Here is a 16,851-nt window from a genome sequence, read left to right on the forward strand (position 1 = left end):
GAATTATGTTCTCAATCAGATTGAGGACACCTATATTTTTGGCAACTATGTCTTTAAACACACAACAAAGGAAAAGCATACTTAAAAACAATAAAAATGTTGTGACAACATTAAGAAAATTAATTTTCAAAGACTGATATCTCAAGAAGGAAAAATAGTAATATTTAACTTACTGAGAGGAGCATTGAGGTGATCAATAGATGCTATAAGGTATATATTACGTAAAGATGCCAACTGTCCAATAATCTGCTGGCTTTTGTCTCCTCTCAACATTTGGCTATCCAAATTGTGGATAAGAAGAAAGAGTTCTAAAGAAGACTCTAAAAGGAAAGAGGATGCAATTATTATTTTCAGTGAGTACTTGTGAAGCCCCCTACCACATGCAAGGACTCTATTAAAGAATATATCAAAGTAGCACAGGACAAAAGAACTATTGCTTAGGGGTATGCAATTTATTTGAGAAGCTATGTCAGTCACTCATAAAACAGGCAAGACATTATTATAGTTTTTTTTTAAAAAAGAAATTCACTGGAAATCAGTAGACACTGGAGCAGTTAGAGACTTAACTGGAATGGTTAACACTTGAATCAGACCATGAAGAAACCAGTTTTAATACGGCATAGGAAATAAGGCAAGATACATATTGGATTGGAGGTGAATCTGTGCATGTTGAATTGCAAGGTGGGATAAAGGAGGGAGTCGTCCCCTCCTCCAAAAAGCATTAAAGGAGAATATAGAAAACCCTGGTTATCACAAAAGCCAAGAGACAAAAGAAGGGGAGAGGCTTAGGATATTGCCCAAAGCATGAGGAAGGTCAGAGAAGTAAAATATCATAAAAGTCAGTGAAGAAAGAATTTGGATGATGGAGATGTCAACACCATCAAATGCTGGAGAGATCAAGATAAACAAAGGGTGAGGCAAGGTCAGTGTTTTTTTTTTTTTTTTCCTCCTTTTTTTGTGGTACACGGGCCTCTCACTGTTGTGGCCTCTCCCGTTGTGGAGCACAGGCTCCGAATGCGCAGGCTCAGCGGCCATGGCTCATGGGCCCAGCCGCTCCGCGGCATGTGGGATCTTCCTGGACCAGGGCACGAACCTGTGTCCCCTGCATCGGCAGGCGGACTCTCAACCACTGCGCCACCAGGGAAGCCCAAGGTCAGTGTTTTTAGTATGAAGAAAATTACAGATGATCTTCAAGCATACAATTCAGGTAGCACAGAAGCAAGATATTAAGAAGGAAACAAGTAAAAAGTAGAAGGCAGGACATGTCTTCAAAAACTCTCAAATCATATTGAAATAGGGAAATAAAATAGAGTGAAAGGGCAGTAGAATCAGGTAAATATTTTTCTTAAGATGGAAGAAGTTCTATACATGTTTAAAAGCCATTGCTAAGTCCCTCAGGAGCTGGTAAGAAATGGGACATTGGCATTTATGACAAAAGATGGCCTTTTAAAGAGAATAAGTACATTTCTCTTCCACTGGGGATGGAGGGACAACACAGACAATATAGTGACAAAGATTCTGAGATGACACATTTTTGAAAGTCCAAAGTTCCTTAAATTCTAGAAGTCACCATAGTCAGTATTTAAATTATATGTAAACAAACATATAATTATATTACATATGTAATATACAATTATAATTTATATAATTCATAATTATATAACATCTATATTATATCTATGTAAAACATTTACATGATTTATATAATTATAAATTATTTAATATAAATATAAATTATATTTAGATAATACTGATTATATAATATATATTTATTATAATACAGATTATATATAATAGAGTAACTACATATAAATATATATAATAAATGATTCAGGCACCTATTTTACTGAGCGTACAAACAATATCAAAATCATCCATTAAATCATTAAGCGTAACCAATTACTCCATTTAATTGTTAAGCAATGACTAAATGACAATTGTTAGACCCTAAATAATTTTATTTTTAATTTTCTGAAATGCTCATATAACAAAAACATTCACACCAAAAGAACAACAAATGTTTTTTTCCCCATTTCTCAGATTTTAGTATATGAAATTATTCAAATGCATTGATATTTACTCAGGATAAAGATAAGAATGCTTTATAAACATATTAAACAATATAAAACTATCAGACATAGAGGTACCAATTAACTGGAAACACTTTACACTGGCCAAACAAAACTTGAAAATTATCCTGAAATAAAAGGTTTTGGGGGGAAAAAAAAGAGGCTTTGGCTATATAAATTCAAGGTAGCAGGAGTAATTCTTTCCTGTTAGGTAAGTTGAAGTTCACAGAAAAAGTTCACAGAAAAAGATTTTAAAGAAATCAAAATCTAAATCAGCATTGAGAAAAGTATCATTATTAAAACAATCCTCAATTTTACGTACACTAGTACACAAATAAGTACGCTTAGCTTCACCCTAAAACTATAGAGCATCTCCTTCACGTTACCTTCTTTAAATTTGTTTATTATCCAGTCTAGCTGATCCAGCACACTGCGGAAAGTACCCATATGATTAAGGACTTCTTCTGTTATAGAATTCAGGATCTATGTCATAAAAGTGCAAGAGGTACATCAGTTATAACTTATTCTGTCATGTAGGATAAATACAACTAGCAAACCAATCCTTTTTTTTAATAAATTAAAAATAAATTTGGATTTCCCACTAAGTCTGAAAAATCACTTCAAAAATTCTACTGGAGGGCTTCCCTGGTGGCGCAGTGGTTGAGAGTCCACCTGCCGATGCAGGGGACATGGGTTCGTGCCCTGGTCCAGGAAGATCCCACATGCCGCGGAGCGGCTGGGCCCGTGAGCCATGGCCGCTGAGCCTGCGCGTCCGGAGCCTGTGCTCCGCAATGTGAGAGGCCACAACAGTGAGAGGCCCGCGTACCGCAAAAAAAAAAAAAAAAAAATTCTACTGGTACTTAAGTACATCTAATTCATTTCTTTGCATAAGTTATCGCTAAAAGGAAACAGGGAAGAATAGCAAAGGTGTAAAGATAACATAAGCAGGTAGTAAAAACAAAACAAAACAAAAAACTAACAATATGAGAAATATTAGAAAACTATAGATTTATCAAATGAAAGAGGACCCAAACATTAAGGACACTTTTAAAAAGGAATATTACATTGGTTAATATCCAGAACTCAAAAGGTTTAAATTAATTTTCAAATGATGAAGAGATATGAGCATCTGGAGTAAAAATGATCAAAGAACTATAAACCATTCTTATATTTTTATTATTTTTAGAGCACTAAAGTGACATAAAAGCATAATAAAATTGAAGTCCCCCATAATCCTATCCTTGAGAGAAGTACTGTTGGTATTCAATGTAGTAAACACAGCTAACATTTCCCTAAGATTTAATACATTATCAGTTACCAAATAGGAAATTCAAGGATGGAGATTCAAAGCTAGAACCCTCTGAGTCCAAACACATGATCTTAAGCACTGTGCAATCCTACTAGTGTGAAAACTATTACAATAAAAACAAAAACTGAATGCTCCAGAATATGAAATAGCATCCTCATTAACATGGGGATATGGATTGGCAGGGGATATGATGTTGTTCCCTTCAACATTTTTAAAACTTACTGATTTCACACTGATTCCAGGAAAGAAGCCATTGATGACAACATGAATGCAATCTTGCAGCATGGTGGTTTGAAATCTTTCCAGTAAATCTCTCTTAGAACCCAAACCATAAAGCACAATGTTGAACCCCAGGCTGTAAGAAAAACAGCACTTGAAATTAAAGTTCAGTACTTCTTATTGCCAATTTTATAATCAACCAGTTTCCTTAATTTAAGTTTATAAAGAATACAGGAAGAAATGGCATGGCTAAATAACTATATTGATTCCCAACTTATATAAAGCAAAAAGCACAGTTTTATTAACTGTACACCAAGCTTGCAGTTCCAACTTTCTCTCAAACTCCTACTACCTTTCAAGTAATAAGAGGCAAGGGAGAACATGGCACTAGGTACAAGACACTAAAAAGTCTTATAGGCTGAAGCAGAGTTTTAACTGATAGATTAAACTGGAAAAGTAATCAGGGGCCAGGTCACAAAAGTGTTGTTAAATCAACTAAGACATTAATTGGATTTTATTCCAAGGAACATGAGCATTTAAAAGTAAATAGTCAGGGGCTTCCCTGGTGGCGCAGTGGTTTAGAGTCCGCCTGCCGATGCAGGGGACACAGGTTCGTGCCCTGATCCCGCATGCCGCAGAGCGGCTGGGCCCGTGGGCCATGGCCGCTGAGCCTGCACGTCCGGAGCCTGTGCTCCGCAACGGAAGAGGCCACAACAGTGAGAGGCCCACGTACTACCAAAAAAAAAAAAAAAAAAAAGTATATAGTCAGGTGTTAAGTGAAAGGTTTTAATAGGAAAGTAACATGATCTTTTTAGAAGATTACATTGACTGAGTGGGGGAATGGATAGGAAGGAGGGTAAAACCACCAAAGACTATGGACTTGAATTAGGTGTCATGGGGACAAATGTGTCAAGAGCTTTACAGGTTAAATTGCTTGGATTTGGAGAGTGATTAGACATGGAAGGTTAAGTGAAAGGGACTATTAAGAATAGCTCAGTTTTTTGGCATAGATTACATGAATGGGGTGCATCCACTATGCGAGGTAGCTGAGGCAGGTGGGATTCAGGGATTTAAGATAAGTTAAATTTTATGTATATTGAATTATTTACAGGACATCCACATGGACACTTCCAATATACATTCACATCTGCTGCTGAGGAGTGAGATCTCGCTGGGCTAGAGATATAGTTATGGCAGTTATTCACATACAAAAAGCAACTGAAGCCAAGAGAGTAAATGAGACAACCCAGAACACCAAGCACTAGGGGTGAGGCTAAAGTTCAACTCCATGATTTTTACAGAGGTCAATCAGAAACAGTATTTATGTGATGCTCTGCAGCAATGCAGGATAGCCTGGAAATAGAAAAGAAAAGAGATAACCCCCAAAGGCAGAGATTAGCAAAACAGAAGCAGCAGAAAAAAGAAGGGAGTTCAGAGAGCTAGCAATTCTGAAGTAGCTGACTATGAGGTCTATGCTGGGAAGCAAGGCAAATCAAGTTATCAAAGTTGACATATGGGAAGAAAGAAGAATTGGTGGACTGGGGGATGGGATCAGAGTGAAGATCTGCCTTATAAATTCAAAATGAACAGACCCATAAATAGTTATTGAGAGAAGGTGAGGTCCTAACAGGGAAGATAATCATTTTCTTACTAGCATACTCCTTTGATTTATTATTGGCAAAGAAAACCAGGATCAATTGGGGAAAATTGTAGCAATTTTTATGTTCTTACTGCACCATTCACATTTTAGCATACACTTCAAGCACTTCTTTATACTAAGGTCCTTTTAAATACGAATATAAAAGTAATTATAGAAAAAAATTACTAGGTTTTAATCTTTATCATTCTTCTAGATGTTTTAATGGAAATTTAAATTTAACCTGAGGTGTTTGAAAAATGATAAAGTTAAAAAAATATTCTAAGAAACAATTTTAAAATGGTAAAATAATGTTTAGAGAACAGATCTCATGAAATTCTGAAGGTCTACAGTACATGTAAACAGAATGAGATTGAAAGAAAAATATATATTATTTCATTTTAGAAACTCTGAATTAAAAAAAACTGAATTAAAATCTAACTGATATATTTATCAATCTTGACAAATTATATTTTCAAATATTTTTATAAGTAATAATTCATAATTCTAAGAAAGGCTATTTTACATAATAGCTTTCAAGTCTGATTAAACTTAGAAAAGACAGGGCTTCCCTGGTGGCGCAGTGGTTGAGAGTCTGTCTGCCGATGCAGGGGACACGGGTTCGTGCCCCGGTCCGGGAAGATCCCACATGCTGCGGAGCGGCTAGGCCCGTGAGCCATGGCCGCTAAGCCTGCGCATCCGGAGCCTGTGCTCCGCAATGGGAGAGGCCACAACAGTGAGAGGCCCACGTACCACAAAAAAAACAAAAAACAAAAAACTTAGAAAAGACAGATTTCTTGAAAATTGGAATTTCTGAGAAGAGTCATATCTACATTTGGGTCATAAAATTGGGAAAACACCTGTTTTTTGAAATTTTTACATATAAATAAAAATACACATCAAGTTCATTGTAAAAAGAAAATTAAATGTCAAACTGCTTTGATTTTAACATAGACATGTAAATATATATTATTCTTTATTTTACAAAGGTTTACAATGATAATAGTACTTACTGTAACTGCAACATCCATTTATGAAATAACCGTTCATACTGTTGATTTAGTTGTTTAAGTTCAGCAGAAAAGGAAGGAGAAACCTTGCTCAATAAGTTATGCAAAGTTTGCTATAGAAAAAAAGAAAGAGGGAGGGAAGAAAATCACTCTCAATCCACATACATCACATCAATCCACACTAAAAATATTTCCTTACAGGCAGAGGTTAGAAGAGGCCATCAGTGGAAATATTACTTTAATCAGGTTTGGTAATGAGTGCCTCTACTGAGAATACACATAATATTTCAATATTTCTTTCTTAAAATGTTTTACACATTCTTTAAGTACAAATATGTAAAACAGTAAAGAATTTGCTACGTTTTCTCTAGAACCATTTACATGACTATAAATTCCAAATATCAATATAAGTCTTTAATTTCTAAAAAAATTGTTACCATAAGGAGACGATTAAACCTGCCTCCCAGCTTTGACAACAAATCCAGACACCCTTTTAAAAACCTATGGATTTGAAAAAATGTAAAAGCTTAAGGTAACAATTCAATATTAATTCTCAGAAAACAGTCAAGTTTCTTTATAATTTACCATTATCGTTAGTAAAATTCACTGCTCCTCTTTAAAAGCTGTTTCTAACAAATCGTTTATCTTTGGTAAGTACGGCAAAGTTTTAAAAACAATAATGTAAAAATAAACTGAGGAAGATACATTGCTCTGTACCCCAAACTTGGAAATTCATGCTAGTGACTCAAACACAGCTCTCTTCTTGAAATGAAAACTCTAGTAAAAAGCTGTATATGCATTTTTACCCTGGCATTACTGTGTTTTCATGATTTTATCCTTTAAGTAAAATATTTCTCTAATACTGAAGACTAAAGCAGCAACCAAGATTCCAGGCACTCTAGTCTATACAGTTTTTATTCATCCATATACTTAAAGAGAAATAGGACAAATTCTAAGTAAAACTGTAAAGTAATACATTTCAAAAATTTCTCTCTCCATCTGATGTTGTTTTTCCTAACGTCTAGAGCCCTGAAAAGCAGATAAAGCACTAGTGTCATTTTCAGTAGTTATTTATACTGTATTATCAGAGCATACTCACACTTAATGTGAACTCTGAAATGTTATGTCACCTATTCACCTTCATTTCAAACTTTAGTGTCTGTGCAGAATTACATTATTAGCCCTGACACTTGCCTCTCCTCCTATCCGTACCCTCTGCCATGTGACTTTGCAATCCCTCCCACTAAACGGGTGGATTCTAGTCCCCGTCCCCTGTTCTGTGACTTTGTTTTCAGCCACGTGATTTACTGTGGCCACTAGAATGAGGCAGAAGTGACACTGAGACAGTTTGAGCCCAGGCTTTAAGAGGTCTTTTGTTTTTCTACTTCTTCTGTCTCTGACATTGTTATGAAAAGAACATGCGTCTGCTAGCTTTCCAAGGAGGTCCAACAAGGAAGACAGACACGTGGAGCAAATCCTAGATCAGCCAACTCCCAGGTGACCCGCAGACATGAGAAATAAATGCTCATTGACACGTTACTATGACTGTATCTGTCAGCTATGTCCACGATTAATGAAAGACCTTCCTTTCTTCACTATCAGTAACAGGTGTTTCTTTCATCCTCCAACAGGTCTGTCTGTCTCTAAGTCCTATGAAGTCCTACTTTGACCCTAGATCCACTTCTCCTTCCCCGATGTTGCTTATATATAAATACATGCACTAAGGAAGAAGCAAGAGGAACTACAATCCTGCAGCCTGTGGAACAAAAACCACATTCGCAGAAAGACAGACAAGATGAAAAGCCAGAGGGCTATGCACCAGATGAAGGAACAAGATAAAACCCCAGAAAAACAACTAAATGAAGAGGAGACAGGCAATCATCCAGAAAAAGAATTCAGAATAATGATAGTGAAGATGATCCAGGACCTCGGAAAAAGAATGGAGGCAAAGATCGAGAAGATGCAAGAAATGTTTAACAAAGATCTAGAAGAATTAAAGAACAAACAAACAGAGATGAACAATACAATAACTGAAATGAAAAATACACTAGAAGGAATCAATAGCAGAATAACTGAGGCAGAAGAACGGATAAGTGACCTGGAAGACAGAATGGTGGAATTCACTGCTGTGGAACAGAATAAAGAAAAAGAATGAAAAGAAATGAAGACAGCCTAAGAGACCTCTGGGACAACGTAAAATGCAACAACATTCGCATTATAGGGGTCCCAGAAGGAGAAGAGAGAGAAGAGAGAAAGGATCCGAGAAAACATCTGAAGAGATTATACTCGAAAACTTCCCTAACATGGGAAAGGAAAGAGCCACCCAAGTCCAGGAAGCACAGAGAGTCCCATACAGGATAAACCCAAGGAGAAACACGCTGAGACACACAGTAATCAAACTGGCAAAAATTAAAGACAAAGAAAAATTATTGAAAGCAGCAAGGGAAAAACGACAAATAACATACAAGGGAAATCCCACAAGGTTAACAGCTGATCTCTCAGCAGAAACTCTACAAGCCAGAAGGGAGTGGCATGATATACTTAAAGTGATGAAAGGGAAGAACCTACAACCAAGATTACTCTACCCAGCAAGGATCTCATTCAGATTCAACGGAGAAATCAAAAGCTTTACAGACAAGCAAAAGCTAAGAGAATTCAGCACCACCAAACCACCTCTGCGACAAATGCTAAAGGAACTTCTCTAAGTGGGAAACACAAGAGAAGAAAAGGACCTATAAAAACAAACCCAAAATGGTAATAGGAACATACATATAGATAATTACCTTAAACGTGAATGGATTAAATGCTCCAACCAAAAGACACAGGCTTGCTGAATGGATACAAAACAAGACCCATATATATGCTGTCTGCAAGAAACCCACTTCAGACCTAGGGACACATTCAGACTGAAAGTGAGGGGATGGAAAAAGATATTCCATGCAAATGGAAATCAAAAGAAAGCTGGAGTAGCAATACTCGTATCTGATAAAATAGACTTTAAAATAAAGACTGTTACAAGAGATAAGGATGGACACTACCTAATGATCAAAGGATCAATACAAAAAGAAGATATAAAAATTATAAATGTTTATGCACCCAACACAGGAGAACCTCAATACATAAGGCAAATGCTAACAATCATGAAAGGAGAAATCAACAGTAACACAATAATAGTAGGGGACTTTAACACCCCACTTAGACCAATGGACAGATCATCCAAACAGAAAATAAATAAGGAAATACAAGCTTTAAATGACACAACAGACCAGGTAAATTTAATTGATATTTATAGAACATTCCACCTAAAAGTAGCAGAATACACTTTCTTCTCAAGTGCACATGGAACATTCTCCAGGATAGATCACATCTTGGGTCACAAATCAAGCCACAGTAAATTTAAGAAAATTGAAATCATAGCAAGCATCTTTTCTGACAACAACATTATGAGAATAGAAATCAATTACGGGGAAAAAAAACATAAACACATATACATGGAGGCTAAACAATACATTACTAAATAAGCAAGAGATCACTGAAGAAATCAAAGAGGAAATCAAAAAGCACCTAGAGACAGGGCTTCCCTGGTGGCACAGTGGTTAAGAATCTGCCTGCCTATGCAGGTAACATGGGTTTGAGCCCTGGTCGGGGAAGATCCCACATGCCGCAGAGCAATTAAGCCCGTGAGCCACAACTACTGAAGCCTGCATGCCTGGAGTCCATGTTCTGCAACAAGAGAAGCCACCACAATGAGAAGCCCACACACCACAACGAAGAGTAGTCCCCACTTGCCACAACTAGAGAAAGCCCACGCGCAGCAACGAAAATCCAATGCAGCCAAAGATAAATAAATAAAAGTAAATTTATTTTTTTAAAAAAGTACCTAGAGACAAATGAGAATGAAAACACGAAGACCCAAAACCTATGGGATGCAGCAAAAGCAGTTCTAAGAGGGAAGTTTATAGCTACACAAGCCTACCTCAAGAAACAAGAAAAATCTCAAATAAACAATCTAACCTTACACCTAAAGGAACTAGAGAAAGAAGAACAAACAAAACCCAAAGTTAGCAGAAGGAAAGAAATCATAAAGATCAGAGCAGAAATAAATGAAACAGAAACAAAGAAAGCAACAGCAAACATCAATAAAACTAAAAGCTGGTTCTTTGAGAAGATAAAAAAAATTGATAAACCATTAGCCAGACTCATCAAGAAAAAGAGGGAGAGGACTCAAATCAGTAAAATTAGAAATGAAAAAGGAGAAGTTACAGCAGACACTGCAGAAATACAAAGCATCCTAAGAGACTACTACAGTCAACTCTATGCCAATAAAATGGATAATCTGGAAGAAATGGACAAATTCTTAGAAAGATATAACCTTCCAAGAGTGAACCAGGAAGAAATAGAAAATATGAACAGACCAATCACAAGTAATGAAACAAAAACTGTGATTAAAAATCTTCCAACAAACAAAAGTCCAGAACCAGATGGCTTCACAGGTGAATTCTATCAAACATTTAGAGAAGAGCTAACACCCATCCTTCTCAAACTCTTCCAAAAAATTGCAGAGGAAGGAACACTCCCAAACTCATTCTACCAGGCCACCATCACCCTGATACCAAAACCAGACAAAGATACTACAAAAAAAGAAAATTACAGACCAATATCACTGATGAATATAGATGCAAAAATCCTGAACAAAATACTAGCAAACAGAATCCAACAACACATTAAAAGGATCATACACCATGATCAAGTGGGATTTATCCCAGGGATGCAAGGATTCTTCAGTATAAGCAAATCAATCGACATGATACACCACACTAACAAATTGAAGAAAACCATATGATCATCTCAATAGATGGGCATTCAGGTTGATGCAGCAAAAGCTTTTTTTTTTTTTTTTTTTAATTTTTATTTATTTATTTATTTATTTATTTTTATTTTTGGCTGTGTTGGGTCTTCGTTTCTGTGCGAGGGCTTTCTCTAGTTGCAGCAACTGGGGGCCACTCCTCATCGCGGTGCGCGGGCCTCTCACTATCGCGGCCTCTCGTTGCGGAGCACAGGCTCCAGACGCGCAGGCTCAGTATTTGTGGCTCACGGGGCCAGCCGCTCCGCGGCATGCGGGATCCTCCCAGACCAGGGCTCGAACCCCTGTCCCCTGCATTGGCAGGCAGATTCTCAACCACTGCGCCACCAGGGAAGCCCGCAGCAAAAGCTTTTGACAAAATTTGACAAAATTTGAATTTGTTGAATTTAACAAAATTCAACACCCATTTATGATAAAAACTCTCCAGAAAGTGGGCAGAGAGGGAACCTACCTCAACATAATAAATGCCATATATGACAAACCCACAGCAAACATCATTCTCAATGGTGAAAAACTGAAAGCATTTCCTCTAAGATCAGGAACAAGACAAGGATGTCCACTCTCGCCCTTATTATTCAACACAGTTTTGGAAGTCTGAGCCATGGCAATCAGAGAAGAAAAAAGAAAAGGAATATAAATTGGAAAAGAAGTAAAACTGTCACTGTTTGCAGATGACATGATACTATACACAGAGAATCCTAAAGATGCCACCAGAAAACTACTAGAGCTGATCAATGAATTTGGTAAAGTTGCAGGAAACTAAATTAATGCACAGAAATCTCTTGCATTCCTATACACTAATGATGAAAAATCTGAAAGAGAAACTAAGGAAACACTCCCATTTACCATTGCAACAAAAAGAAGAAATACCTAGGAATAAACCTACCTAGGGAGACAAGAGACCTGTATGCAGAAAACTATAAGACACTGTTGAAAGAAATTAAAGATGATACCAACAGGTGGAGAGATATACCATGTTCTTGGATTGGAAGAATCAATACTGTGAAAATGACTATACTACCCAAAGCAATCTACAGATTCAATGCAATCCCTATCAAATTACCAGTGGCATTTTTTACAGAACTAGAGCAAAAAATCTTAAAATTTGTATGGAGACACAAAAGACCCTGAATAGCCAAAGCAGTCTTGAGGGAAAAAAACGGAGCTGGAGGAATCAGACTCCCTGACTTCAGACTATACTACAAAGCTACAGTCATCAAGACAATATGGTACTGGCACAAAAACAGAAATATAGATCAGTGGAACAGGATAGAAAGCCCAGAGATAAACCAACGCACCTATGGTTAACTCATCTATGACAAAGGAGGCAAGGATATACAGTGGAGAAAAGACAGCCTCTTCAAAATGGATTAAAGACCTAAATGTAAGACCGGACACTCTAAAACTCTTAGACGAGGGCTTCCCTGGTGGCGCAGCGGTTGAGAGTCCACCTGCCGATGCAGGGGACATGGGTTCATGCCCCGGTCCGGGAAGATTCCATATGCCACAGAGCGGCTAGGCCCGTGAGCCATGGCCGCTGAGCCTGCGCATCCAGAGCCTGTGCTCCACAACGGGAGAGGCCACAACAGTGAGAGGCCCACGTACCGCAAAAAAAAAAAAAAAAAAACTAAAAGTAGAATTACCATATGACCCAGCAATCTGACTACTGGGCATATACCCAGAGAAAACCATAATTCAAAAAGACACATGCACCCCAGTATTCACTGCAGCACTATTTACAATAGCCAGGTCATGGAAGCAACCTAAATGCCCATCAACAGACAAATGGATAAAGAAGATGTGGTACATATATACAATGGAATAAAAAGGAACCAAACTGGGTCATTTGTAGAGACGTGGATGAATCTAGAGACTGTCATACAGAGTAAAGTAAGTCAGAAAGAGAAAAATAAATATCATATATTAACACATATATGTAGAACCTAGAAAAATGGTACCGATGAACCAGTTTGCAGTGCAGAAATAGAGACACAGATGTAGAGAACAAATATATGGACACCAAGGGGGAAAGTGGTGGCAGGTGGGTGTGGGTGTGGTGGGATGAACTGGGAGATTGGGATTGACATGTACACACTGATGTGTGTAAAACTGATGACTTAGTAAGAACCTGATGTATAAAAAAAAAAAAATACATGCACTATGCAGATGTTAGTGCCATCTCTTCCTTGAACAGCTTGGTTTCTTGACACGTTTTCAGCTAGTCTCTGATCTGAGTTGCAATACCTATGAGACAGGTGGAAACAAACAAACAAAACAGAAAAAACCAAAAACCCCCAACCACACAGCACCACGTCATCCAAGCCATATAGGTTTACCCTATGGTAAACCTCTCTTCTCTCTTTTCTATAGCTTGGAAACTCTGTCAAAAGCCCTGTATACCTTAGGAAATTGCACTGAATTCCTATTTTAGAAAATAATAAAATCTTGATTCTGAGTCAATAACAATCTCTTCTTGACTTAAATTATCAAGCCCATTTCCTTTTTTTTTTTTTTTTTTTTGGCTGCGTGGTTTGTGGGATCTTAGTTCCCTGACCAGGGATTGAACCCATGCCCCCTGCAGTGGAAGCATGGAGTCCTAACCAAGGATTGTCAGGGAAGTCCCTCAAGCCCACTTGCTAATGAAAGATTTTCTTATTCAGATGGTTCTTTGTCCTCTCTTAGTGAGGTATCTGTCAAAGCCCTGAGTCTAACTGTATGCTATTTTTTTTTATAAAACGAGACACTGGAACCAGAGTATATAGCAACCTTGTTACCTTACTGCAATGGGCAGGCTTTCCATAATAGCAAGAAGCAGAATATCCTCTGCTTTTTGCAAGGTTTTCAACTGAGAGTCAGGTCAGTCTTCGATTTATGACCAGTGTGAGGTTCAATGAATATGTGGGTTAAATTGATAACAGAGATTAATGGTATATGGATATCAAAGAAACTATGACCGTGCACAGGGAACTATATTCAAAATCCTGTGATACATATATACAGTGGAATATTACTCAGCCATAAAAAGGAACGAAACTGAGTTATTTGTCGTGAGGTGGATGGACCTAGAGACTGTTATACAGAATGAAGTAAGTCAGAAAGAGAAAAACAAATACCGTATGCTAACACATATATATGGAATCTAAAAAAAAAAAGAAAAGAAAAAAAAAATGGTCAGAAGAACCTAGGGGCAAGACAGGAATAAAGATGCAGACCTACTAGAGAATGGACTTGAGGATACAGGGAGGGGAAGGGTAAGCTGGGACAAAGTGAGAGAGTGGCATGGACATATATACACTACCAAACGTAAAATAGATAGCTAGCGGGAAGCAGCCAAATAGCACAGGGAGATCAGCTCGGTGCTTTGTGAACACCTAGAGGGGTGGGATAGGGAGGGTGGGAGGGAGGGAGATGCAAGAGGGAAGAGATATGGGGACATATGTATATGTATAACTGATTCACTTTGTTATAAAGCAGAAATTGACACACCATTGTAAAGCAATTATACTCTAATAAAGATGTTAAAAAAAGAAAATCCTGTGATAAACCATAATGGAAAAGAATATGAAAAAAATATATATACGGGTATAACTGAATCACTTTGCTGTACAGTAGAAATTAATACAACATTGTAAATAAACTATACTTCAATAAATTAAAAAAAGAAACTATGACCCTGATGATTATTGTAGATCCTGAAGAAACGATAAATAAGAGAAAAATGTGTAATTATATATGTATAATTAGAGTCTGTCAAACAATTCTAATCCAGTGAACCAGTTACCATTTACATAATAAAATATGCAATAGTGATGTCACACTAATTTGTGTTTCATTTGATCAGGATAGTATTCTGCTATGTACACTTATTCTTCAGATTTGCTGCTTATGTACTATATTTTTCAGCTCACAATAAGAACAATTTACAAGTAACACTCCTTGCAACATACCTGATCCAGTTTAGCCCTCTTTAGTTTCTGCAGTGTTCTATCAGAGGTTAAAACTTTTGAACTGCTGTGGGCTTCGAAATATTCTTCTACTAAGTCACTCTGAAAGTGGACAAAGCAAAGTGAGTTCTTAGTTTCAGATATTTGTTTTATATGAGGACTAGACAGTAAAATTAGCATAAACAGGATATGTGAAATTCTTTACTTGGCAGTCAGTATTTTCTTTTTGAAGCAACAACACAGACTAAGGACCAAGCAAATTTAATTCCAGTAATAAAACTGAGTAACTCTTAGGATCATAAAAGTTGAAGAAAATGACTAGATTGAAGTAGTTGGCCCAAAAACGATTCCTAAATTCCAACATATAATTCCCATTTAGACTGGGGAAAAAAAAGGGGTTTTACACGTCAGGACCTTTGTTTTGCCTCACACACTCCTAGCAAATCCTTTAATTAGTACAGTTGAAGGACTGTGGAAATGAGAAAGACATCAACAGCAAGGTAAAAAAAGACTTGCCTACTATTCCAATAAAATGACTCACCACGTGGTCTACTGATTTGGGGTAGGACTGAGCTCCGTGGTGGTAAGGAAGGAATGGAAAGTCATTCAAGCAGGAGGTTTCCTAGTCTGCTCTGAGTCTTTATAGAGCACGCTGGGATAATTACCCTTTTCTCAGGCCATAATATGTGCAGTGTTCTCCAAACAACGCAACATAGGTCCATAGTCACATCATTTATTACTTACACTGACTTTACATCAGCAATGTTACAAAAATGAAACAATATAAAAAGGTATATACTGAGAAGTCTTGCCTCCAATTATCCAATTAATATTTATTTAAAAGCTCTTTTTAATTCAACTGAATTGTCACCTTTAGCATATACTATGGTACTGATACATGAATATGGATACAGAGAGGCCAGGATACGAAGTGCAGAAATAGACACAAATATATGTGGGAATTTATGTGAAAGGCTGAGAAAATGTAGAAAAGTGAAGAAAAAAAATTATGTTCTCTCCCATTTGGATCTCTTAGGTAGCTTATCTTTGAGATATTACTGATTTTTCTTTAAAGTCTCTCTCTTCACTTACTGTTTTATCTCTTTTCATTTTCTTAGAAGGCGTTTCTTTGCAAACAGGAGCCGAAACTACTCTATTCTGAGCTTGAATCTGTTCGCTCAATATGACTTCATTAGTGTCCTCTTCATGTTCCTGTGCAACCCCTTCGTCGTCCTCCGAGTTGGAAGCAGAATATTCACTTTCACTGTCAGAATGAAACTTTGGAACTGTGTGGGGAGGAAGCAATTGGGAAAATTGGACAGTTTGACAAGAGAGGCATTGTGGGGTATTAGGAAGAGTGTGGGCTTTGAAGTAAGAGATTGTGACTTCTGGTTTTGTCATTACTTGCTGATGATTTCACCAGAGCTAGTTATGTAAGTTTTCTGAGCACCAGTTTCCTCACTTATCAAATGAGGCTACCAGTGCCTAATTTAATAAAGCATTGTGAAGATTACATTGAAATGCATGTAAAGCAACTAACAATGCCTAACACATAGGAAATGTGGCAGAAATTGTCAGTAGTACCTAATACCATTCTCTTTCCTTCTTCCTTGCTAATAGAATTCATTGTAAAATGTGGCAATGTGCTCCACCCTAAGGGAAAAATAATCACAGTAATTTAATTCTCTTTTCCTTCGCCAGATACGTGCTCTCTCAGCCTCCTTTGCAACTAGAGTTGGCTATGTAAACCTTTAACCAATGAAACTTGAGGGGAAATTTGCTGGAAGCTTCTGGGAAAGA

The 16,851-nt window shown here is 37.2% G+C and overlaps 1 protein-coding gene across 3 annotated transcripts in view; it reads right to left on the minus strand.

Annotated features, from left to right (window-relative positions):
• The window catches only part of ORC2 (origin recognition complex subunit 2), a 51,068-nt gene that overhangs the window by 7,734 nt on the left and 26,483 nt on the right, over positions 1 to 16,851 (minus strand). For all 3 annotated transcript variants that reach the window (XM_081242434.1, XM_081242432.1, XM_081242433.1), the window contains 6 exons: positions 16,144 to 16,337; positions 15,055 to 15,153; positions 6,247 to 6,356; positions 3,601 to 3,733; positions 2,456 to 2,552; positions 174 to 320 (listed from right to left, as the gene is read on the minus strand). In XM_081242434.1, coding sequence (XP_081098560.1) covers positions 174 to 320; positions 2,456 to 2,552; positions 3,601 to 3,733; positions 6,247 to 6,356; positions 15,055 to 15,153; positions 16,144 to 16,337 — 780 coding nt within the window. The remainder of the gene's footprint in view (positions 1 to 173; positions 321 to 2,455; positions 2,553 to 3,600; positions 3,734 to 6,246; positions 6,357 to 15,054; positions 15,154 to 16,143; positions 16,338 to 16,851) is intronic.

The sequence above is a fragment of the Mesoplodon bidens genome (genome assembly GCF_964165515.1).
Source record: "Mesoplodon bidens genome assembly, chromosome: 8".
NCBI classification, from domain to species: Eukaryota; Metazoa; Chordata; class Mammalia; order Artiodactyla; family Ziphiidae; genus Mesoplodon; species Mesoplodon bidens.